Source organism: Pezoporus flaviventris, unplaced genomic scaffold (genome assembly GCF_033815535.1).
Source record: "Pezoporus flaviventris isolate CSIRO_AGI_PZ_B2104156 unplaced genomic scaffold, CSIRO_AGI_Pfla_v1 ptg000031l, whole genome shotgun sequence".
NCBI lineage: Eukaryota > Metazoa > Chordata > Aves > Psittaciformes > Psittacidae > Pezoporus > Pezoporus flaviventris.
The window spans coordinates 13,062,565-13,087,354 of NW_026892579.1; the positions used below are offsets into that span (position 1 = coordinate 13,062,565).

Here is a 24,790-nt window from a genome sequence, read left to right on the forward strand (position 1 = left end):
TCTCTCTTCCTTTAGGTATCCACACTAGAACAGATTACAGATAAAAGTGTGCTTTAACATATTAGGTCTTGTTTTTGCTCTCTGTGATAATATATCTGAGGGATGACTGTGCCAGACTGTGCCACGCTCGGTATCTAAGCCAAACAGGCATGAGGGTGCATCACTGTTAGCTCTTATTTTCCCCACTCAAAAAAGAAAATTGGTAATTTAGCAAAGATGCAGAGCTGGATTCTCACACTCCCTGAGCAAGACAGCAAGGTGGCTGATGTCCACCTGTGAGCTTCAAGGCAACAGTGGGAATACCAGACCATATCTCAAGAACCTGTGATGCACAGGAGCAGAAAGCGATGCCCCCTGCCAAAGTACTGCAGCTTGGCTTCCTCAGCACTACTGCTGGCTAATAAGCCTCTCTAATACAAGTCATTGGCCACAGGCAACAGTGCTGTCTTGTGAGGCTGTGCACCTTCCCTGGAGGAATGGATATTGCCACAGCCAGGGAAAAGGCAGGCTGAGGACACGCTCTTTGCTGTCTTGCCTGTAGAGCATCTCAGCTACCAGACTACCAGGCCAAATGGACTGAATACCTGCTGGCAGGAGTCTTAGGCTGGCAGAGCACCACTAACAAGTCATGTGTGTAGGACAGGTATGAGGGTACAGAACCTGTGTTTTGTACCATGCTCTTGATTTGCTGCTGTTCCACTGTGGCTACCAAGATGTGGCATTGGGACCTACACCTTTTAAATGGCTAAGTCTGGTCATTGCTATGCAGGTCATAACCAACCTCTTAACATCTGGTTTATGAGCAGCACAGCAAGGCTGCGGGGTGTCTGTGGGGATCTGTATCTGACATACCATGAGGCACATGGGTTCTGAGCTGACGCTTCCTGTGCTGTGTCCTACAAGGCATTGCTGCGCACTGGACAGTTGCAGCCTCCAGGAAACACTGCACCCAGAACAGGAGTAACATATCACAAGGTCCTTCTCCAAAAGAAGGGTGGCAGTCTCCTTGCTGAACACGTTAAACAACTGACTGGAGTACTGCTGTAATAATCTGGGGGCAACCAGTTTGCCTTACTGTCTCCTTGCACCTGTAAAGCATCTCAATGCCAGCAAAGGCACGAGCAAGACTACCAAAACACTTTCAGAGCATAAATTGCACTAATGCTTCCTCTGAAGTACCAGGCTTGCCTGCGTTGCTGAGGGCAGCACTGGAGGAGAATGATTTACTCCCTCTTTACCTCTCTCCTCTTCCTCACAGGTTATCCCCACTTGTGCTGGCCACTGACCCAAAACAGGTTTTAGGATAGCTCATTTGCCTCTGAAAGAAAAGCAGTGGCAGCAGCTGGGATGTGGATACCCAGGACCTTTCTCTGCCCTCACAGAAGCTTTGATCCCATCTGTCACTAGATCCCTCTTATCAGTAGCACAGCAAGCAATTCCCTTGCAGCAGCAAAAGCTGAGACCAGTGAGCAGGTTGTGACTGGCCAGATTTATTAGGCTGTCTGCCACTTGAAACAAATCTTCAGCCTGAGATTTACAGGTTGCTGTAGCAGAGAAAACCCACTTTTCTTCCTTGTGTCTTCATTGCCCTTTTGTAAGAATTTAACAAAACCTCATGCTGCAAATCATCATTTGTGGCATAAAGCAGCTGCTGCTCCCACATTCTACTCTTACTTCACTACCTGTGCATCATCTGTAGTGTAAAATGCCCCAAAGCTGTGAATAAGGTGCTCAGCCAGCACCTCACTAAGGAGGAGGGCAAAGGAGCGCAACAGATTAGGAGGGAGCAACCTGCGTCTGCAAGATGTGCTGAGTCCCTGAAACCTCTCTGATCCCATTGATTCCCGAGAGCAGGGCGTCAGCACAGCATCAAATGCATGCTATATATCAAACATGAGGCTCTTGTGCTGTAGCCTGTGATTACTGAACACCTGTAAAGAACAAGTCAAAAGTGAGGAATATAATCAGAATTTTGCAAGGAGCTACTGCAGGACAGTGCCAGAGCACAGCAGTGTTCCTGGTGAGTACAGGTAGGAGGCAGAGACACTTGCTCTCAATGATGTTGTACAGTAAAACTAAATGCAAAACCGGCTACCGCTGGCACTTGGAAAAGCTGGTACATGGCTCTGAACTCAGCTCATCTTCCTCCTTTGTCTAATCTTTCCTATACTCTGAGGTAAAGCCCTACAAATCTGATCTAAAAAGCCCTGGTCATAGACCCCATCTATCTCCTACTGGAGACTGAAGGTTGCTCCATTTGTATGAAAAATCAGGTCACTTCTATTGACTCTGGTGACTTAATAAAACATGTAAATTGCAGGAACTCTCTGAAGGAGCTGTGTACACACCACAACATCTGATGAAGGACTAAACGTTTGGGCGGCCGTATTAATCATAAAACAAATGGCACCATCTGCATTTTAGGGTCACTGTGTTGTGCAGAGCTGTGGATATTGGGCAGAATACAACGTGAGTTCTGGTCATGCCATCACGGGGCACACAAGGCTCCCCCTGCAGCGGGGAGGCGGCAGCCCAGGATGCGCTGGGACCCTCAGTGTCAGTAAAATCCCGCTACCTCGTGGGCTGAGGGATGTGAAGTCACTTTGCTTCCTTTTGTGCGTGTAAAGGCGTTCTCCCCTGTGACCGAGCATCAGAGGAACAAAAAACTACCGCGGGGTGTCTGCTAAGGGCCGGACACCGAGGTGTGATGGATTGGGTGGTGGCCTTCGCCCCACATACGGGGTAACATACGAGGCCTCTGCTCAGATCACGGCTATTTCAGGAGGACAGGCTTTCACACAGTACCCCACTGGCGGAGCGCGGTCAGCAGCGCCGCAAGCATTTTAGCCCTGCCTTTCGGGCAGCGCCTGCCTACTCCTGATACCCCACTCCAGCCCTGGGCCGCCGGGGCAACCTCCGCAAGGGCAGGGCAGGCCCAACCCTCCCCTCCCCACCGCCTTGCGCAGCCGCGCAGCGAAGGCTGAGGGAGCCGCCGGAGCCGCCCACCGCGGCAGGGCCGGGCTGGGCTGGGCCGGGCCGGGCCGGGCCGGGCCGGGCAGGGCAGGGCAGGTGCGGGGCTAGGTGCTCGGCGGGGGATGCGGTGCTCGGGCGCAGCATGCTGTGGGGGGTGGGCCTGGCGGCGCCCCGCTCCTGCGTGGCGGACCTGAGCCGCAACCGCAGCCTGTCGCTGGGGTGGTGTGCGGGTCCCGAGGAGCCGCCGCCCGCCTTCTATGGGGGCGAGATCGTCGCCTTCCCGCTGGCGGGCGGGGGCGCGGGCGGCACCATGGCGGCGCTGAGCCCCGACTCCTGGTGGAAGAAGACGCTGTACCTGACGGGTGGCGCGCTGCTGGCCGCCGCCGCGTACGTGATCCACGAGCTGCTGGCCATACGGTGAGGATGCGGCGGGGGCCGCGGCGGCAGGGCCTGCACGGGACACTGGCGCTGTCCGCGGAGGAGCGGGGCTGAGGCGGCTCTTACCTGAGGGAGAGAGGGCGCTGGGGCCTGGCCGGCTGGTACCTCCGCTCCTCCGGGGTTTTGCCATTTACCCCTTTTTATAACTCGGTTTTCCCCCATTTCCCGTCCGCAGCAGCGCAGGAGGCGGCAGGAGCCGCGGTCGCCTCCACAGGTGGCCCAGGGCGGCGGCGGGGCCGGCAGCCCCTGTGCTGGTGCTGTGCCGGGCACTGCTTGCGCTCACTGGTGCTGGATGAGCCGAGCCCCAGAGCGGACTGGGCTCCAGATCGGAGCATCACCTCACTGCTGCAGGCCGTGATGTGTAAGCTGCCTCGGTCAGCGCTTTTCCTGTGTGTGTTCAGTGAGCTGGTCACGCACCGGTTCGGGTTTGGTTATTTATTTGTTTTTAATTCTGCTTTGTTTCTGACAGGAAGGAGGAAGAGCTGGATTCGAAAGATGCTATCATACTGCACCAGTTTTCAAGGCCTACCAATGGCGTTCCAAGTTTATCTCCATTCTGTCTGAAAATGGAAACTTACTTGAGGATGGCTGATCTGCCCTATCAGGTACATTGGCCTGTTTTTCTTTTTAATTTCCTATATTGCAGCTATAATTGCGTGAAATAGTAAATAGGCATCCTGTCTCCCTCCTCCTCCCTGCCCCGAGTCTGTCTCACCCAGGAAGATGTAGACATACACCTACAACTAAGTGGGTACACTTCATGTCTTCAATTAAATTTGGTATGTAACCTTTGAAGATGTGGCTTGAAATGAGATTGGTCTGGGACAGCTCTAGGTTTAACTGGCAAGGCTACATGAATGTTAGAAGTTAACTTGGCTGGAAATGCTGAAGTGGGAATGTAGTCTGGAGTTTATATAATATTAAAATAACACCCCAAACCTAAAGCATAATGGTCTTTGAATTTGACCATACCGAAGAGATCAAAGTTCAATAGCTGCAGCTTCTTACTTTTCTGGAGGGTTTCTCTTTAGAGCTCTCCTGGGAAGACATGCCTGCCTTTTGCTTCACCTCCCATCACTGGTGCTTCTTCCCAGTGAAGGGAGACAGGATTGCTTTTAGAGGTTGTGAACACTGCTCCTTAACTGTGGTCGGATGCATTCCATGCCATTTTCCCACAGGGCAGGGGATGAAGCTTGAACTAGTCTGATGAATGTAAGCCATGAGAGCAGGAATAGTATCAGGGTTGAGTTGCGATGCCGTGAGTCTGGTGTGTGCCTTGATGTGGTGTCAGCAAGCTATATTGCATACAGGCTCTTTGAAACATGGGGCCAGTTTCTTGTCTGCTTGTGTAAAGCATTGAGTACATTTCAGGTAATGGAACAGTGGTGATAAATATAATGAGGATCTTGGGCAGAAGAAAGCTCCTCACTTATGTAAATTTCGCATCCTTCTTTGTCTCAAGGAGACTAAGCTGCATGCTCACCCCAGTTGGATTCAAGTCACTTATTACTGCTGCATGCCAAGGTGCTAAGAGGAATGTTTTGTTTATGTCCAGTATTTTATAGAGGAAAACCAACCATATTACAACTCTTTTTTTCCTACACATTTGTGGTTGATATTTATTTGGCTTCATATGCAATTCAACTCCTTTATATTGGAAGTGAATGAAAATCCCTAATTAGTACATTTTAAAAGCCTGAGTTTAGTGTTCATTATCTTAGGATTTAATGGTACTTGAATCAGATTCTTCAGAGTATTAAAGAGGAAGATTTCCATCTGTGGGATGTATTTTTTTACATTCAGGTGTGCAGAACCTGCAAGATACTGAAGTTTAAACATGTCATTGGAGCAGGAGGACTTAGTGCACATTGTTTCTCCGCCTAGTGTAATTTGGGTAGAAAATGCACATTTGAAAGAAAAACTATTTTGGTGAGATCTGTTTTCTTTCTAATGGCAATTGATGTGGTTCAGATGTTTGTGTTTATTAAAGTTGCTTTGGTGGAAAGTGGTTAAAGAAAGCTGCAGTATAAGAGATGGTTGTGGTAGGGTATGGTCACTTGTAAAAGACAGCGCAGCACATTTGTGTGGTTCAGGATGGAGCCGTTCAGACAGCTCATGCTGGGTAGAAGTGGGTCGTTCAGCATTTTGGATGGAGACCGATTTCCAGAGGGTTATCCTCCCCTCTTTATTTTTTCTATACTGAAGGTCAGCATTGTTTTTTGGGGTTGCATCCATTTCTATCCCTGCTTGCTAGCTCTGACCACACTAAGCTGGCGTAGGTCAGCAGGACCACCAAAAGCAAGTCTTACCTCTAGCAGCTCCCACTTGTCCTTCCCTGCATGTGCTTCTCTGTGCCCGATCAGACTGGGACAAAGCTGGCCTAGCTGGAGCCATGGAAGTTTGGTTTATCTGGTTTTAATCCACCTTGGTTGCCCACATGCTCTGTGTGCCACGCTGGAGGAACAGGAATGGGTCCTGTGGGTGCTGGGGAACACCAGGTTGCTGATTTTAGCTATGCCGGTTTATACAGGCTTGAGGTGTTTGTGGGATTACCAACCCTATGCAGGGTTTTAGAGGTAAGTTTGGAGCTAATCTTACAAGCTGAGGATGCAGCTTTTTTCTCCCCAGAAGAGGCAAGATTCTATTTCTGCCCTTGTGTTAGGAGTACAGTGCTGTTTTGCTCTGGGTGGAGGAAGGTGTGGATGCTGCTGTGGGATTAAGTGGTAGGAGAGCAAGAGGGGAGCAAGCAGGTACATCCATTCTCAGCTGGAGTTACGAGTTTTCCTGTACTTGGACTACATGGAGACTTTTGATTCATGTGCTTGCGGCTGCATTACCTGTAGAACACTGGAGGTTAACAGGGGCACGTGATGGCTCCTCCAGCAGGGAGTACGGCTGGATGCAGGAGGAAACACCTCACTTCTCTATGTGCCAATGGGGGCTGTGGTGGAGAAGCGATGGCACTCCAGGTGGTGGTGGGTGCCAGGGCTCACCTCCGGAGATTTGCTGTGGTCATCACATGTCAAATAACATGCTGTGTTACACAACAAGGTTTTAATGGCATGTGAGAAATGCAACTGGGTGACACATTCCTATCTTACTCTCACCTGAATTTCTCCCAGCAGATGTGCTCTTGTAATGTGTTTTCTTGAAGCTGCCTTTCTGGGTGTGAGTTCCCCACCAAAAATAATTAGGGCAGCCCCACCCTGGCTGGGCTGTCATAGTATCTGGCTGTTCTTTCAAAACCTTTGATGCTTTAGTTGATAAAGCTTGCTTTGAAAGATCCCATTCTGCATTATTGTGGAGATCTTTTGGTGTTTCTTGATTCCCTTGTGAATGTGAAACGCTGAGGGTTTATGTAATCTGATAAGTAACTAGCACAGGCTGCAAAGATGGTAGGCTCCTTGAGAAGAGACTTTTACTTCAGTAAAAGTAAAAGCATAAGCAGCAGTAATTGAAAATGTGGAGCCTAATTTCTTCTGGATAGTACTATAAAATTACCCCAGAAGTGCCCTGTGCCATTCTGTTTATAAATTCCTCCATAAATGAGGTTCTGGGGAACTCTTCTTATTGTTGCTCTGCAGGCTGCAGTTCAGTTAAATGTACTATGAGGTGTGAGGGGATATTTTGTTGGGTTGTTTTTTTTAAAAAATGATAATAACCTAGCTTTTTCCTGATTTGCAGCTGGAACAATTTGTAAGTGGAAAATGGATAAGTATTTGATGGCAGTTAGTAGCAGCCATAAGGATACTGAGGTTTCAAGCCTAAAAATACCCATCTGAGAACAGTGGATACAAGAACAGTATAATAGATTTGTCAAGAGACTAAGGTTTTCTCAGGCTATGTTTCCTAAGAAACATCCCTAAGATGTTTCCTATTTTGTTTGATAAACTGTATGTAATGAAACATGCAAGTCCTGAAAAGACTTTTTAAAGTTTAGGCAAACCAGTTTTGCTGTGAAAACCTTAGCTCTCATTTGTGTTTTTGGGAGTGTAATATTAATGCAGTACTAATAAGTTTTTATTTATTATATATATATATGTGTTCGAAGAAATATGCAGCTGAATAAGAGGAACTTGCTTTTTTTCTGGATTGCAAATGATATGGACTACAGTAGTTGCAATACATAATAAACACATCTTCAAGTCTAGCAGCTTCTACAAAACACCAGTGTGTGCGCAAGAAGAGAGATCTCATACTGGAGGGGCTTAACCAAAGATTAAGCCAGAAATGCTCAGTGCCATATAGACACACTGTGTAGTTCCAGAAAAGGCTTGTGATTGTATAGTAAATTCATAGTGAAAAATTATGGAAACCTGAGTGCTGAAAGAGTCTTCTTGATGAAGTAAAGGTCTGGAAGGTGGAAGGATGTGGCAGTGTTCTCCTTTCAGTTTCGGATGTTCAGCAGTTTTAGAGTTTCTCCCATGGACCAGAGTAATAATTCCCATTCACCCACACATGCAAGCGGAGGGGACTTGGCTACTTTATTCACCCATGCAAGGATGCAGTAGACGAGACATTATATAATCAGGTGTCCCTACCATGCTATTTGTTTGAGCTGGAATCCTGGAAGAGGCCCCTACCAGAAGGCATTGTTTTCCCAGCAGCATTACCTGCTTCGTGTTTTCATCCACAAGGGAAAGGCCTCCAGGAATGGCTGCGTGTTTGTAGTGCATTGCACATCTGTGTTTGAACAACAGCCAGAATGTGGTGCCTTAGACTGAGCTGAGGAACATTCTGGTGTATGCTCCTTGCCGCAAGAGGACCTTGATCCATCTTTAGTGGATTCAGGAAGGGTAGATACTTGGGACCTAAACAAGTCAGTCCAGAACTGCTAACCCAAAACCTCTAGCAATGAGGAGCTACATCCGGAAGTGCTTAAGGTGACTGCCAGAGATAGTGCAGGGTCTTTATTGTGAGCCCTTATGGCTCAGCTTTCTGAGCTAGGATTTTTCATTCACTAAATAACAGGACTCAAGGACAGGAATCACAAGAAAAGAAAAAAGTTCTGCCTTGTGTCTTTGCTTTCAGGAGTAGGACACAATTGAAGTTAAATGCTCACATTTTGACAGCCAGCAATTCCATTGCGTGAGGCATAAAGTTTCTGACTTCTGTTTCATCTTCTTCAACTGTAAACTGAGGGAAGATAGATGACTACTTCTGTGTGAGTGCTATCCTGAGCAGACACAGCAGTATTTAGCAATATACTAGTGCTGTGCTGGTGTTGGGCTGTTGGAGACCCAATTGTAACAATTGTGTCTGTAAGTGTATGAGATTTCTAAGTTACAAAGTGGCAGAAGAGAGAGAGAAGGTAAAGGCAGATTTCCTTGCTGCTCAGTGAGAGAATGATATGCCTTTCATTATACACTGGTGATTGTGTTCATTTCATCCTTGGAAGTAATGCAGCTGTCCAAGATAGGCAGTGAGTTAATCTTTATAAAGTCCATTTAACATTAAAAGTGCTGCTCTCTGCAAAAGCCAAATGTAGTTGAGTCTTGTGATTAAAAACTTGTTGAGAATAATGGATCCAATCTTCTGGGAGACTGAGCACCTCCAACTCTTAAATAACCTGGGTGCTGAAATAATACTTCATCACTTGGCATCTAATATAATAGTGTATAACACCTCGCAGGGCCTGGAGACTGTTTTATCCTAGTTATCCTATAGACAGTCGGAGCAAGAACTCTGATTTGAGCAGCTGCTATTAGTGTAGAGTATTAATTTAAAACAAAACGAAACAAAACAAAAGTTTTTTGGATAATGTTGCCTTTAAAAACGCAGAAAAATATTTTAAAAGCTTTACTCACATTGAAACATAACCTGATGGTCCTTTTTTGTCTGTATGTCTCTTTGTTTACTTGCTTTTCTTTTTCCTTAGAACTATTTTGATGGAAAACTTTCCCCTCAAGGGAAAATGCCTTGGATTGAATACAATCACACTCAAGTATCTGGCACTGAGTTCATTATTGATTTTTTGGAAGAGAAGCTTGGAGTGAATTTGAATAAACACCTCGGTCCACATGAAAGAGCTGTTTCCAGAGCCGTGACAAAAATGGTGGAGGAGCACTTGTACTGGTGAGTTTGCATGGCAAAGCTGGCTGCATTCTTGTGGTATCAGATCTGCCCCTACGCTTGTGCCTGGATGTGAATGCTTATTTTCTCTTGCAGAAAGCTTGGTAATAATTGGGTACCCAATTATTAATTTTACAACTCTTCACCCTGGAAAGCTGCAGCTTCTTTCTATGTACACTAATATGAGCCAGGGGTAATTCATCTGAAAAGCTGTCATGCTGTGTAAGCAAGGTAAAGAGTTAGGCCCTTCGCCTGCAGCTTTGCAGAAGGGAGCAGCAGTGGGCTGTTCATCTGTCTTGATTTATGTGACTTCCATATAGAAACAGCTTTGTTAATAAGGATCAAAAACTCATTACATTTGTGGTTTGGGGGTGCAGGGGAACAAATTGGTGTTCATAGCGAATCTGCAATACTGTGTTTTTACAGTTACTAATTTTAATTACCTGTGCGTGTGATTAGAATATGGATTATTGTCTTTTCTGTAACACAGGATACTCCTGTTAATATGTTGTTGACAATGCTGCCAGTTGATAGGATACAGTATTAGTCACAGTATCCTGGGAAGCTAAAGTACATGTATGAATGGAAAACATAAATATAACCTTGCTGGTACTTTAAGCATTTTACTGGCACTTTTGAAAAGAATACCTGTGCGTTCCTCCCCACCTTAAATTTCACTCCTTTTTAAATGCCTTTTCCAGTCTGGATTCATAGAATTAGCAGGTAGACATGGCATCTTGGATGCTGCATTGGCTGCCTCAACAAGCACAAGGCTTTTTCTGTTTCCTCCCCCCACCATTTGTTTTTTAGCCTGCATTTAAGTCCTGGCTATGCTAAGTCTTGCATTTATGTTGCACTTTTTTTTTTTTTTCCAAAACAACATGTGATTTAAATTGAATGTATTTACCTACTTTTTCTTTCACCTTGTGATGGAAGATTAGCAGCAACATGTGTACATACAGTTCTTCAAATAATTTTTAGTGTTTCCTGGGAATAATTTTAGCATTCAGTTGGCAGATTAAAATTATATGGTTTAGAAATATAATCTCTGCCTTTCAGGAAGTGTGATCTTTATCAGTTATACACATCTGTTAGTGCCATAGCCTCACAAATGTCTCAGGTAGCATGCAAATGTAACATTTTTTTTGTCCATTTTCCCCCCCTTAATTGTTCCAGCTGCCAAAGGGAAGAGGCCTTTTAATCCCCTAATGCTTCATCTCCTTGCCTTAGCTTTGTTTTTTTTTTTGTTTTTTTTTTTGTGATCCATAGACTTAACTGTTTAAATTGTAACATGACTGATGACAAATTTATACTGCTGCTGTCAGTTACAAACCACACTTTGCTCTGTGAAGCTGTTGTCTGTCCATCCAGGCTCCCTCTTGAGTTGATTTGGACACTGCTGGACATGATGTAGGGGAACATGGGAGGCAGGTATTCCAAATTCAGGCACTGACCCAGGGAGGTGGCTAGGCCAAGTAAGAATAGAGATATGCATGCCTGGTTTATGTGCCTGTTGTCTTTCCTGTTGAGTCATGCAGCTGAGTTTCCTTAAGGCATGCATTTTTGCTGCAGCATAGTGAAACATCCAACTGTAAGCCTTATTGTATGTCCCTGCTGTGTGGCTGTGCCAGAGGCTTGCTATGTTGGTGAGGTTATACCATGCTGGTTCTCTGCACTAGGCAAAATCTGAGCTATGAGGCATCACAGCTGTAGCACTGTAATTCCTGGTTAACAATTTTGACCATCTTGTAGATACACCAAAATAAGATCAGGCTTTAGCTGTGCAGGACCCCTTTAGCATTGTATCTGTGGTTGCAGAATCCCTTCACATTGGTTCTTGAATCTGCCCAATTTATCACCAGAAGCTTAGGGTTTGTTCGTGGTGTTCTCAAGTACCACTGTGAGGAATTTAAAACAGTGATCACCTTTCTGCAGATGAGGTTTATAAAATCAAGCCTCCAAAGCAGTGATATAAAACTTGATTCACAGTGTTTCATTGCCAGCAGCATGCAAAGTAGCTTCATCATGAATAAGTAATGCTATAGAACATTTATCGAACAGAGCAGCAAAGTACATCCTGTGGCTGCTTCTTTGGATGGAGGTAATTCTGGTGGGTGCTTAGCATTTCCTCCTGAAACGTTTTGCTTTTGCTGAGGTAATTGCTCATCTTTACCAATTAGTGCCTCTTACACGTGGAAATTGCTGCTCTGGCTGGAGCTGAGAGCAGTGCAGAGCTGTTGTGAACCTCAGCCTCTAGACACCCTGTCTCTGCCCCAGGCTACCTAGCAGGGGTCAGGCAGAAAGACAGCATTTGAGTGAGTGTATCTATTTTCATCCTTGGATTTGAGCATATCTCCAAGAGGCTCAAGACTAATTTGGAGCTGGTGCCGGAGCTGCTGTTTCTGGGGAATGCTGTAACTATTAGGCTTTTGCTACATTTATGTTGGCAAAAGACTAAAAGACCGATAACCTAAATGGGTGTTGGGCTAAGTCATCAGGGAAGAGACAGGAGCAGACCAGTTCTGTCGTGCTGACCACAGGTCCAGGCTCTGATGCAGACCTCTGTCAACTGCTTGCTTACCCTGGGTTGCCTCCATTGTCTCCAGCAGCTGTGTGCCCTCAGAAACCAGTGTGACATCCATGGCCACCTTTAGGATGTGTTAAGTTTTTGGTGTATCTGCAGCACATTTGTGGGATTGGACCTCAGTGGTAAAATAGGTTGAGGGCATCTGTTTCTCATGTCCTTCTGGCGCTGGCACACTGGGCTCAGTGGCACTGCCAGCTTTCAAGCCCGGCAGCTGCTGGTACCTGGAGGGCTGGCCGTCACTGTGAAGTGCTTTCTGGTGCTTTAATCTCAGGTGAGGGATCTCAGGTTAGTGACACTGGTGTGCTTAGTGAGAACCTAAAGCCTTGAATATGCAGCTTAACCACACTAATCCCTTAGATGGTATTTGACAATACAGTTAAACCAGCCGTAGTAATTTATAAGTAAGTGTGTGTATGTATACATGTGCACACATATGTATTTAACTCATTTTTTGCCTCATCTTTCAAGAAGATGGTGTAAACATAATGTGGTGAGTGCTTGAAGTCCAGGAAAAGCGTGGTATGAGAATACAAATAAATCTGACTTTGGTATTCAGACTTAAAATGTATTAAACATAAAGTATGTTTATAGTATAAATGTTTAAATACATCAAGCCAATTGTAAGAGTGATGTTTCTCCTTCTATTGATGAGTCTTGAATGTCCCACATGGCTTAAAAACCAGTTGCTGTGGGAAGTTGAACAGCAGGTGGGGTTTCTACAGCTGACTGTGGAATTAATTTGCTACAGTCCTTTTGTATATCAAGAAATTCCAGTCTGCACAGGTTCAGATAGGAAAAATAACCCCCAGTTCACATCCTTGTGAGCACCTCTCCCTTTTCTTGATGTACAGACAGTTTGGGGATAATCAAGCAAGCTGCTACTGATGAGTCACTTTCTCCATCTCCTCTCCTGATTTATGTATTGAGGCCAAAGCTGCTGTTACATTTAGTCTTCAGATTTGCTTTACCTCCACAGCATTGCTCTTTAAAGCATTTTTGGTTTATTATACCCTTAATATTTGTACAGATGTCCTAGCACAAATGGGACTGTTAATGCTTCCCAAAATGCTCAGTTCAGGACAATATTTAAAGTAATTATGTCTTCCCATAAATACTAGCTGTAGCTAAAAATATATAGTTATGCTGAAGTAGGTTATATAGGCTACCTGATTTCTGGCATTTCCTTAACCTATTGTAGTGTTGATAATACTCTAGTAATGTAGTCTGAACAGAGGCGTGATGGGTGGGAGCGTGTTTTGGTAGGAAGCAGATTAATGAGCCTTTGAATAGAATTATTTCAACAAAGTGCTTGTAAAGCCAGTTTTAAAAATGCTTGTAACTGTTGAATCTGAGCTTATTATTTTCTTTGCTTTTGCCTGCTCAGAACTATACAATTTTAGAAGTAAACTCTGTGGTTGTGTATTTAGCAGCCTTCATTGCTCATATAAATTTGAGATTTGGGACATGTGGCAACTTGACTAATTCAAGATGACAAGTAGATGTCTAAGACTGTGCTTGACAATTTAGCCTAAACAGGATTACCTAGATCCTGTGCAGCTCTGATCTTTCTGTACTGGTGTCCTGATCGTTAAAAGCTTGATCTCGTCTCTGCCTCTTCCAGACACAAAGACCTTCTCTCCTAGAGCGAGCAAGCAAGCGCTAGGGAAATGTATTTTTACTTTAATGCATGAGCTAATTAGCTTTGTGGGAAACCTTGTTAATCCTGTCGCATGAAATTAAAAGCATCCTGGACATGGTTGGTCATTCTTGGTGCAGTAGCAGCTTGCTGGTGTGGTTGGAGTGAACAATACTGATGACAAGCCCACAGGGCTATGTTAATCGTGGTTGACTGGAGTGATGCTTTAAAAAGTGCTAAAGCAGAGTCTCCTCTTTTCCTTTTCTGTTTTGTTTTGCTGTCTTGCTGTCCCTTTCATGGCTGGGCCTGTTATCCTAAAGAAACTAAATTGTGTTGCAGAGTTGGAGGTGAAGCTGGTCAGGTCCACGCTGGGGAAGGAGGGTCTGTGCAGCAAGATACAGCAGTGCTCTCAGAGAAGAAGTTTTTCTTAGCTTATTCAAGCAATAAATGGTAACTTACAGATATAGTTAGTATTTGTAGTTATTTCCCAGTGTTCCAATCAAGACCAGAGTTTTTTTTTCCCTATTCAGAGCTGTACCTGCCCAAGGGACTTTGTCCTTTCTCAGGCCCGTGAGTCACGACTACTGAAATGTTCTGCTCTACGGAACACCCTAAAGCTTTCAGTCCAGTCTCCTCTTCATCCTTCTTAAATCCTGTTTTACCTTTGGTCATGGAACAAGGCAATCTCACACCATGTTTTCTAGACAAAGGTTATATACTTCTGGAGTTTCAGTAGCTATTTATTCCTGTGCTTGCTTACTTCACGTTCCCATTTTGTGCTGGTGCCTCTCACTAACTCTGCCTTTGTTTCAAACTCTGCTGTGATGCAACCAGCCCATTGACTTGAGTTGATTTATCCATTGTGAAAAACAAGGATTGTGCAGGACACCCCCAGTTTGAAGAGTGGTACTGAAGTGTGTGAAGTGTCAGTGGCATGCTTTTGTCATTAATACAGCACAAGAGGTTGTGGAGAAAACCTCTGTTGAGGATAAAGCCACCAGTAACGTAGCAGGGGCATCTTGTTCTTCAATGTTCATGCATTTGCAGCAAAACCTGCACATGCCTGACTGTTACTGACTTTAATGAAATCAATTTGAGCAGAAGGAATTGTTCTGCAGTGGACAATCTTTAATAGAATTAAAGTGCCTTTCACCCACTCTGTTGGGAGCACTCTAAATTTGAGCTGTAAGTAGATTTGCTGTTATGCCAAATACTCTCCTTTTACTTCTTGTTATTACTAATCCAAGAATCTGAGGAAATTTAAAGGTTAGATCATTTTCCTATTGTAAACATAGTTGTTCCCTGATGGTAGTGCTGAATTCAGCTTCATGACATATAGGAGTCTAATTTAGAAAAGAAATTCACAGGAGTTCTCCAGGAGAACTTTGTGTTTAATATAATTGCATGTGTGAACTTGCAACTTTTGATATTTCAACTTTTAGGGTCCAGTTGCACTATTTTTATTATGTCTCCATGAGCATGTTTTTATGTGACCTCAAATATGCAAATCCACATTTATATTTTTCAGTTTGGAAACTGATACAAACACAATAGAATATGGGTATCAACATGCAATGTTTCTGAGACTGTTGGCTTCATATGTCTACTCTGAGATGTTTCTAGTCCTTTTTCCAACATTCCTTGAATTTGGTCACAGAATTTATGTGGTGCCTTTGATTTCTTTGTAATGTCAGAAGATGCTAGATATTCAGAAAGTTAATGTTCGTTTTTTCATAAGTTTCTTGAGTAGTGACAGCAACAAACCAAATTTTTGTTTCCCTACAATATTAGTAAAGAACAAAAAAATTCACTTAGGAAATAAAAATTTCACCTGCAAAGACAAGTTTTTTATAAAAGACCTTTCAAAAGAATATATTTGCCATTCAGTACAGCTGAAATGCAGCCTAAAATACAAGAGTCCTTTAGAAATGCCTTACTGATGAAATCGGCGTTTTGAAAAGAGGAAAAAATAGAGGACAAAACCTGTGACTGCTGCAATATTTATGTTAGGGCACAGTTGCTTGGCCAAGTTTCAGCAGTATAGAAAATGAGGAGTATATGTTTGTAGGAAAGACTCGTTTCTTTGCAGGCTGTCTTGTTATTTCCCCCAGGTCTGCACAGTCAATCATCTATAGCTAATAAATCTTTTTGGCACTGCATTTTGTTACATGAACTTTTATTTTGTGTTTCAATGTGAATCTCATTTTCTCTTGAAGTGAGTCATGATTTACTGAGGGAATAAGCACTGGGCAGTCTGCGTAAATACCACAAAGTCAAGTTTTCTCTGCTGTCACTCTTGAGTTGCATCAGGGTCTACTCTTCACTGGAAACCACCTCTCCATCAGGGCAGTGAGCACTCAGCATTAAGAAGTTCAGCATTAGTTTGCTGCCTACCCTTTGTGTTAGCCTTTGCAGGGGCTTGAGTGGGCTATCTGGGTATTGCACCACTGTAACTTATTTTTATATCCTTCTAGGACTTTAACTTATTGCCAGTGGGTGGAAAATCTTCATGAGACGCAGAAGATGGTTTCGCTTTTTGGCCCCTTCAGTGACTTGCTGAAATGGATTCTGTGCCATCTGACCAAAGGGATTGTGAAGCGGGAGATGTTTGGCCATGGCATTGGCCGCTTCTCAGAGGAGGAGATGTACACACTGATGGAGAAGGACATGCGGACTCTAGCAAGTCTCCTGGGTAACGTACAGCAAGTTACATGTGTTCTCTTTTTTTGCACCCCACTGTCTGCAGGATGGAATCAACTGGCAGCTTGATTGTGTGCACAATCTCTTTTTGTCAATAGGCAGAGTCCACACTGCTTTGTCATTCAGTGCCACCCTCACTCTGGCAGGGACAAGTGTTTCTTTCCCTGCTGTTTGCCACTAAGTTGTGTGTTTGGAGGAGTAAGTGGCACCGGGTATGCGTATCTACAGGAGCAGAACGTGGCTTGTGATTTTAGAAGAGCTTTTTTCTACGTGAATTCAGGAAAACATAGTGTTTAGTTCTGCAAATGAAACTTGCTTATATTTTTTGGGGGGGGGCTTATTTTTCTTCAAGAGACTCATGGCTGTTTGATAAGATTGTTAGGAGGCTGCCATTTGAAACTCTTTGCAGATGTTATTTTGATAAGTTGGACTTTGTATTTGGTTGGTATTAGCAGCTTTATTCAAAGCTGCTAGTAGAAGATAGGTCTGTGTTGTTAAAATAGGTGGTTTTAAGCTTCTTAATTGCCATGGATGGATCCCATGGAGTTAGCCTTAAAGCTGTCCACAGTTAGAACAGTATGGACCTTGTTTCTGTTTCGTAGCTTAGGCTGAAATCTGCACTGGAGCTGTCTACACTGTGCTGCTCCCCTTGCAGTGTGCTGAGAGCTAACCATCTTGTGCTTTTGTGTAAAATTTGCATTTTGAGGAGTTGGTTTGGAGCAGGTTGTTTCTTCCCTTGAGCTTGTGCTTCTCTGGCACAAAACCAAGAGAGATGGTACACATGTGACTGCTTTGTTTCCTTTTGTGATTGCTTTAAAGAGGTGGCTGAGTGGAGGGCAGGAGGGATGCCTCCCGTGCCCTGTGCTTAAAATAGGTGGAGTGGATGAAGGGAGCAAGGTGAGGGAGAGCCCAGCAAAAGGCAGAAACTACATGCTTGCTCAGAAAGGAGGGGAAGAGAGATACTTCTGGACTTCCAAGGTATTTTGGAAAGGAGAACCTAGATGGGGGTGTGTAGAGTTTTCCATAACTTTTTATGAAACACACCTGCCAAGTTGATGGATTAGGAGCAAAGTGGAAAAAAAGACATGTGATGCATCAGCACAATGGGCAAGGGGAAGAGTTGTTGACAGCTCTTCTGTCAACACTTTCTCATGCTGTATTTTGTTTGTTAACAAAAAAAGTTACCTACTTTAGTGCCTTCTCAAAGAAAACCTGGTTTGGAGTTTGAGGTCCCTTTTCTTTCTGGGGGAGGAAGGGCGGCAGCAGCTCAGTTTAGAAGAGGTCTGGGCACATCTACTGCAGAGCTGTGGCCAGATCAAGGTGCCCTCAACTGTTGGACTTCTGCTGCCATAACTTCAAAGTCAGCGCTGTATGGTTCCATGTATGTCACAAAGACGAATGGGGCTGGAATGGAAGCTAAAGCGAGTTCAATTTATGATTTGGGACCTCAGCAGAGCCCCCTAGTTCTGACTAGACAATGCTGGCAGGCTGAATAGAGCAGCAGTGAATGTGTCTGTGCTAAAATCATCTTTGTCTGCCTAGAGCAGATATAGCCTTCAAAAGAAAACTGAAACATGTTCCTGAGTACCTGTAGAAGCCTCTAGGTTTGCTTATTTGAAATCTGCATCCTTCTGTCTCTGGAGTCTGTACGGACACTCAGATTCATAAAGTTTGGAGTTCAAAGGTTTCATTAAATCATCTAGATAGATCTCTGAATTGGACTGTTTGGTTGCTGTCCCGAGGACCGTGTCTTTTTTGTCTGGAGTATGTCTTTCATTCAGTTTTGATTACAAGATTTCAGCAGGGGGAGGTGCCACCACTTTCATTAGTAATTGGTGACAGATGTTGGTCACCATCAAAATCTGCTCAAGATCTGACCTGTTCAGGTTGGAGTTTGTCCAATTCCAGCCTGCAGGCAGATGCTCCTCCTGGTTTCTTCTCCTTCCCTGGGTGGCTTGGGTCATCTTGTGAAAGTAAATGCTGTAATTGGTCTCTCCTGGTTTTGGTGGGAATAATCACTGGAAATCCTCAAGGATAAGGTGTTTTCTTCACTATATATATATTTTTAAATGGTCTGCATATGTTATCAGCAGAGGTTTTGTATTTACTTCCAGATTATTGATGAGAATGTTGTGCTTTGTATGCTTCAAAAAGCCTTGATGGGAATCTGCTGCATACCTGTTATTTTACTACATTAACATCTGAATATTGTTCTTTTTTTTTTTTTTTCATCTTCCCTTCTGAAATGGATGTCAGGTTAGTCAGTGTGCAGTTATGTGAATCATTGTATTAGCCCTTTTCATTGTTTTTTCATTTGTCTACTGTTCTATAATTGTCTTGATTTTTTTCATTAACATCAGCGTGCTCAGGTTTTCTCCAGCCAGCTGTTTATGGTTGGAGATAGTAACTGTGGTCGCCAGGTACTATCCTGGAAAATGGGAACAGGAGGTGGAATGAGGACTTCTAGCCTGACTGGAGACTCCCCTGTTTCACAGGGGAAGGGAGAAGGCAGTCAGTCAGCCTGTTGCCTCCACAAGAATCTTCGTAAGATTCCCTTCCCCATACACGTGCTGATGTATTTTCCCAGCAGAGGAAGCAGCTGGAATTTTGGCTGTTAGAGGGCAATCTTAAGAGCCTACAAAGGAGGCCTGTCAGGCAGCATAGCTGCACGTGCCAAACTGTAGCTGTCAGTCACCAGGCATATCAGATTAATTTTGTGCTCCCCATTTTTTAACAGAGCCCATTCTCATGGGAACAAGAATAATTTTTAAATTCCAAGAGTTGCTTCCAGAGAATGGTAACTTGGCAGCTGCTAAGTCTTGTGGCACTCGTTTTGACATTTCCAGTCACATCTTGGGTGCTGTTTTTTCTTTCTTTTTAATTTCTGAGAATCATTTTTCCTTCTCTCATATACCTACTTCCCTAACAGACTCCTCCAGATCTCATATAAATGTGGAAATTGGAACTAATCCTCATGTGGTGGATTAGCCTGCCCGCTTAATACCATCTTGCTCTCTGTTGTGCAGTCTCTAAACCACAAATGTCATTTCCTTGTGCTATGGTAGGTTCCTGCTGCCTGGTAGAAGTGTAAGGAAGTTAGGGGAAGCAGGCATATGAACTAGCAATATGTAAAGATATACATTTGGGTAAGATGCAAGTCAGTGAGCAATGCCCATAAATCTGTTGGTGCTCTCTCAGCAGTCTGCCTGCCTCAGGCTTTAGGGTAAATGGGGATTTTGAGCAAAGACTTGCAGGGCAGTAGCTGCTGGAACCAGCTTTTTAAAAGCATTTGACGTTTTGTGGAGGGCAGGGGTGCTCGGGGCTGAAACACAGAGGTGGGACCAACCTGAAGGTGAGCCTTTAATGCTGGTTGAAATGCCCTGTGATGGCCTGTGCCGGCTGTACATGCTGCAGTGGGAGGGTGCAGGCACAAGGTGCCCTGTGCCTTACAGATCTCTCTCTTGATTCTTGACCCAATGCTGAATTAGCTGCTTTTGAATCCTCTGGTGCGTGCATTCCAAAAGAGCAGAGCTGTGTGCTTTCAAATCCCCCTGGGCTGTACAAATTTGCCCAGGTGTGATGGGGTGAATACACTTCCGTTGGATTAGCCAGGGGATGCAGAGATGTGTTTGCAATGATAAGCACTATGGCAGCCTTGATGTGAGAGGTTCTGTGTAATCTGGTTCAAAACTAGGCACTGAGAGATACCTGCTCTGTCAGAAAGTCTTCTGGATAAAAATTGCCCTGGAAGTTTTGGATACACGTTGGAACTGGTAGAAGGAAATGAGCATGGAGGCCATGTTATGTGGTGCAGGTTGACCTACCAGATTTACAGTGTTACGGAACCCCAGCTTTATTTCCTCCTCTTTCCCTTTGTTTCCACACAGCTGATGGTGTGGAGTGTTGTGCTTGGGGAGCCACTCTGTTTGTAGAAGGGTGGGATGGTTCAGCCCTCACCCACCCTCTGTCTCAGTTGTACCAAGATGGAAATGGCAGTATTCCTTCCCAGTGCAACATCTCTATGCATCGAGTCTCAGACCTGGTTGTATGGTGCTAAATCCTGGTGTTGGCACATAACTGTGGTTTGGAGACCAGTTTTAGAGCTGTGTTTGAGATTGATGAATGCTAGGTGTCACATAAATACTGAAAATGCGTATTTACCCCATACATAGTTTTTCAGCAGGAGATTGATACAACTGTGAAAGAGCTGGGGAGAGCCAACTTCGTGTTAAAATTATATCTGACAGGCTAGAGGAGGTTATTGTTACTGGTTGTTCCTGAGCACTGCTTTTTTACACTGTTGTACAGGGAGATGACAGCAGTCTTTGTACTGTACTCTGGAATTTGATGCATTTTACTGCTGGACAGTTTTTCTAAGCTCATGCAATAACCCTAACATTTAATAACCAGCTGAATTATGGGCAGAGGAAGAATGTCCTGGGGAGATGGGATAACTGGATTTGGAGAATTGAATTACTTACCACATTTTATGGAGTTTATAGCACTTTAGGACAAGGCAGGAACAGTGCAACCATTTAACCTGACCTCTGCAATACTGCATGTTTCCTGTGTTCCCTGTTTGCATATTTATCCATCTGTTTGTGCTGTGGTGGCCACTTAGAACCATCATGGCATTGGGGTGCCCAGAGGGGTAAAGTAGAATAGCAGTGTGGAGCAGACATGTCCCTCCTCTGGACCAGGCTGCTGTTTCACGTGCCTGCCTCCGTGCCTGATGTGCCCCTGTTCCCTGCCAGGTAGAGCCAGTGTTTGCAGCTAGGACACTCCACTGGTGATCTGTGAGAGGAGCTGTTCACTCCTGCCTGGTTTTGCCCTCTTCCTGGAGGCTTAGGGTTTTCTGAGCAGTTGCGGCCAGTCTGGCTGGTGCATTGTTTGCAGCCTGAACAAATGGTGGCAGAGGAAAGCTTTGTGCATGACTTTCTGTTCTCTTGTGATCAGCTAGGTAATCTGAAACGGGGTCTGCATGCATGCGAAGTACTGGGTGACCAGCTTCTTTCAGTGCAGTCATGATTTCAAATGATGTTTGAGCAATTTTGGGTTTGCACCAAAAAGAATCATGCTTTCAGGCGCCTGCTGGCTGCAGGGAAGGCTTTAAATGCAGCAGAACTAGTGCAGTGTGTATGCTCTGCCAGCTGCGATGAATGGAGAAAGTTACTTGGCCATCAGTAGCTCTGTAATTGGTCTAGTTAGAGAAGTGGTGAGCACAGGGGAAGCTGCAGTAATGGATTTCACCCACTGAACCTGAGCAAACAGTTTTTGAACTGTATTCAACATGGAATCCCTGTCCTTGAAAGAGTGAATCTTTCAGCTAAATGATTTCAATTTAAAAAAATGCTAAGGCTATAAGTGAGGATTTTTAAAAAATTATTTATTTTTAATTGAGAAGTGACATTTGGTTGAGAAATGTTTTCTTTTGTATTTACAGGTGACAAGAAGTACATTATGGGACCAAAGATTTCCACTGTTGATGCCACAGTCTTTGGGCATCTGGCACAGGCAATGTGGACACTACCAGGGACTCGACCAGAGAGACTAATCAAAGGTAAGAAAGCTGAAGTGATCTCTGATGAAAAAACTCTTGTGGCATTCGCAGTCTTTAAACTTGGAGCACCTGGGATGAACATTTGAGGAATGTAGCAATGTTTCAGCTGCATTGCAGACTGTTGTGCCTTTGATGTAGCATTTGTATCACATAATGTTGTTTTCTTTTCAAATTCTTGTTTTTCTTCTCTTTTATGTTCTACACAGTAATTGTTTCTGTCCCAGTTCTTGATATTTTCCCTGTTTAACATTCAGCAAGACCTGAATGTCTCTAAGGAGTGAATGCTCGGTAAAGTATGAGAAGACAGAAGCATGGCCATGAGCCAAGTTCTGCTGAACTGAGTAGTTTCATTGATGATAAAACTGCAAGTATCATGGAAATTACAGCCTTTACTGTTACTGGATGTGCTGGGCAAGGAAAAAGTGCAGCCTTACTTCGGAGTTACTGTCATTTTGTATGAATTGGAAAGCAACATACCCTTCCCCTACACACTTCTTTTTTCTTCTTTTTTTGTTGTCTTGTGTGCTGTTACAGGCATGTGAAAGTGTGTTTGCATCCCTTTTCAGAATCAAACCACGCAGTATGAAAAATGGGAAGAGCTAAGGAGGAAAAAGATGTGAAATAGGGCTAAAAGAATGAATTTGACCTGTAGATCTATTCTGTGCAAGAGAGTGTTACTGAAGTAACAGTCAGGAGGCATAGACTAGTTTGAAGGTTTTTGTTATTTCTTCTCTAAGCATAGTTGTGTATATAAACATAAGGCATAAGGTACTGAGAACATTAGGCGTGAGCCAGCTACCATCTAAAACCATGAATTTATCTTGCAGACAACGCTGCCATCTGGTGGTGAAAACCCCAATTTCACTGGTTTTTAATAAGTATATTCTGTATGTATAGGATCAAATTCTGTGTTTAGAAACCAGGTTTCTGAAAAAATAAGCAAGAATTTTACTATGTAAGCTTAGTCTCGGTATCTTATCCTGATTTATTTCAGTAGAGGTTGAATTTGGGATAGTTGTTTTGCTACATGCATTTATGTTCATTACGGTGTAACCTTTCTTGTTGCATGTAGGTTAATAATATGTGTTTTAAGTTACAAACAGAGGGTTGATGGGATCTTGGAACTTGAAACCTCTTTGGAAAGAATCTGCACAATTTATTTCCATACAGTGCTAATCTGTTTCTGGATTAACAGATGAGTTAGACCATTGTTGGCTGTATGTATTTACTGGAGCTTGTTGTGCTGTGTTGTAGGTGAACTGATCAACCTTGCTATGTATTGTGAAAGAATAAGGAGGAAATTTTGGCCAGAATGGCACCATGATGATGATAACACTCTATATGAATCTGAGGAAAGCAGTGAAGCAAGCAAGACTTACTCCCCTTTGCAGGACTTCAGTTTTTATTCAAGGACAGAAACCTTTGACGAGGAAGGGAACAGTATTTCTCAAACCCCTGACACAGATTACACCGGACACTCCCTCTTTGATTCAGATGTGGACATGGATGAGTACAGAGATTATGAACAGCGCAAGTAATGCGTACAGGCATATCCCATTTTACAGATAAGCTGTTTCTTGGGATCATTCTGATTTATCTTCTCCTCCAGGTCAGGAAGAAGTTATATCACTTCAGAAGAGACCATTGTGCTTGTCTCAGCTGTCACATGCTACCCGGACTATTTCAACCTTATTTCATTTTGTGTAACTATTCAGGTGGAACCAAGGTAAAGTGTTATTTAAAATAAACACAGGCAAACTGGAGGTCCAGAGGGCAACAGGACCTTTCAATGACCTGCATTTTTGTTTGAGTTCAAAACCAGGTACTGCAGCCAGGTGGGACAGACCTCTGGGAAGTGGAGCATTTGTCAGAGCTAGTTTGTGTTGATACATTCTCTTTACAGGAATGCACTGAGGACAAAAATGGAAGAAGCATGACTGGCACATCTTTCTCCCAAGGAAGAAAATGATTGATGCTGTATTGAAAAGGACCTTTGGGTGTGGGTTGATGGCCAGCTGAACGTGAGCAGCATCTTGGCTTGTATCAGAAGTAGCATAGCCAGCAGCACTGGGGAAGTGATTGTCCTCTTGTACAAGGCACTGGTGACAAATCCTTTGTTCAGTTTTGGGCCCCTCACTACAAGAAAGACATTGAGGTGCTGGAGAGTGTCTCATTCCTGCCTAAAGAAGAGCAGTGAAGCTGGTGAAGGGCCTGGAGCACAAGTCTTATGAGGAACAGCTGAGGGAAATTGGGGTTGTTTAGTCTGGAGAAAAGGAGGCTCGGGAGAGACCTTACTGCTCTCTATGATGGAGGTTGTAGTGAGGAGGATGTCAGTGTCTTCTCCCAAGTAACAAGGGACAGGAGGAAAGATCCTCAAGTTGTGCCAGGGGAGGTTTAGATTGGATAGGAAAAAATGTCTTCACTGAAAGGGTTCTCAAGCATTGGAACAGGCTTCCCAGGGAAGTGGTGGATTCACCATCCTTGGAGGTATTTAGAAGACATGTAGATGTGGCACTTAGGGACATGGTTTAGTGGTGGACTTGATAGTGCTAGGTAAACAGTTGGACTTGACAATCTTAAAGGTCTTTTCAAACCTAAAGAATTCTGTGATTCTATGAGTTCTGGGAGGATTTTATTTGATAGCTACTTATACTCTGGGTTCATATGTTATTACAGTGTCTGCAGGAAAGAGCTGCTCCCAGTTCTTTTGGAGACAGTCAAGGAGGACAAGAGAAAAACATTGCTACAGAAAGAAGCTTTTAGTGTTTCTTGTTCTTTGAAAAATATTGAAATTGCTACTTTAGAATATTTTTATTCAGGAGGG

At 44.0% G+C, this 24,790-nt stretch overlaps 1 protein-coding gene across 1 annotated transcript; it reads left to right on the forward strand.

The window, feature by feature from the left end:
- The first annotated feature begins 3,063 nt into the window (after window positions 1-3,063).
- FAXC (failed axon connections homolog, metaxin like GST domain containing) lies at window positions 3,064-24,281 on the forward strand. The gene is made up of 6 exons (XM_061460243.1): window positions 3,064-3,390; window positions 3,881-4,016; window positions 9,290-9,486; window positions 16,181-16,398; window positions 21,850-21,966; window positions 23,221-24,281. Exons 1-6 carry the CDS (start codon window positions 3,116-3,118, stop codon window positions 23,502-23,504), a joined length of 1,227 nt encoding a protein of 408 aa, XP_061316227.1. The 5' UTR covers window positions 3,064-3,115; the 3' UTR covers window positions 23,505-24,281.
- Window positions 24,282-24,790: the final 509 nt, after the last annotated feature.

What these genes read in the sequence shown, in the direction of transcription:
- FAXC (XM_061460243.1), top strand. Translation starts at nt 3,116, where the DNA reads ATGCTGTGGGGGGTGGGCCTGGCGGCGCCCCGCTCCTGCGTGGCGGAC. An exon ending in GTGGAGGAGCACTTGTACTG is followed by an intron (nt 9,487 to 16,180) that starts GTGAGTTTGCAT and finishes ATATCCTTCTAG; the next exon opens with GACTTTAACTTATTGCCAGT. An exon ending in ACCAGAGAGACTAATCAAAG is followed by an intron (nt 21,967 to 23,220) that starts GTAAGAAAGCTG and finishes GCTGTGTTGTAG; the next exon opens with GTGAACTGATCAACCTTGCT.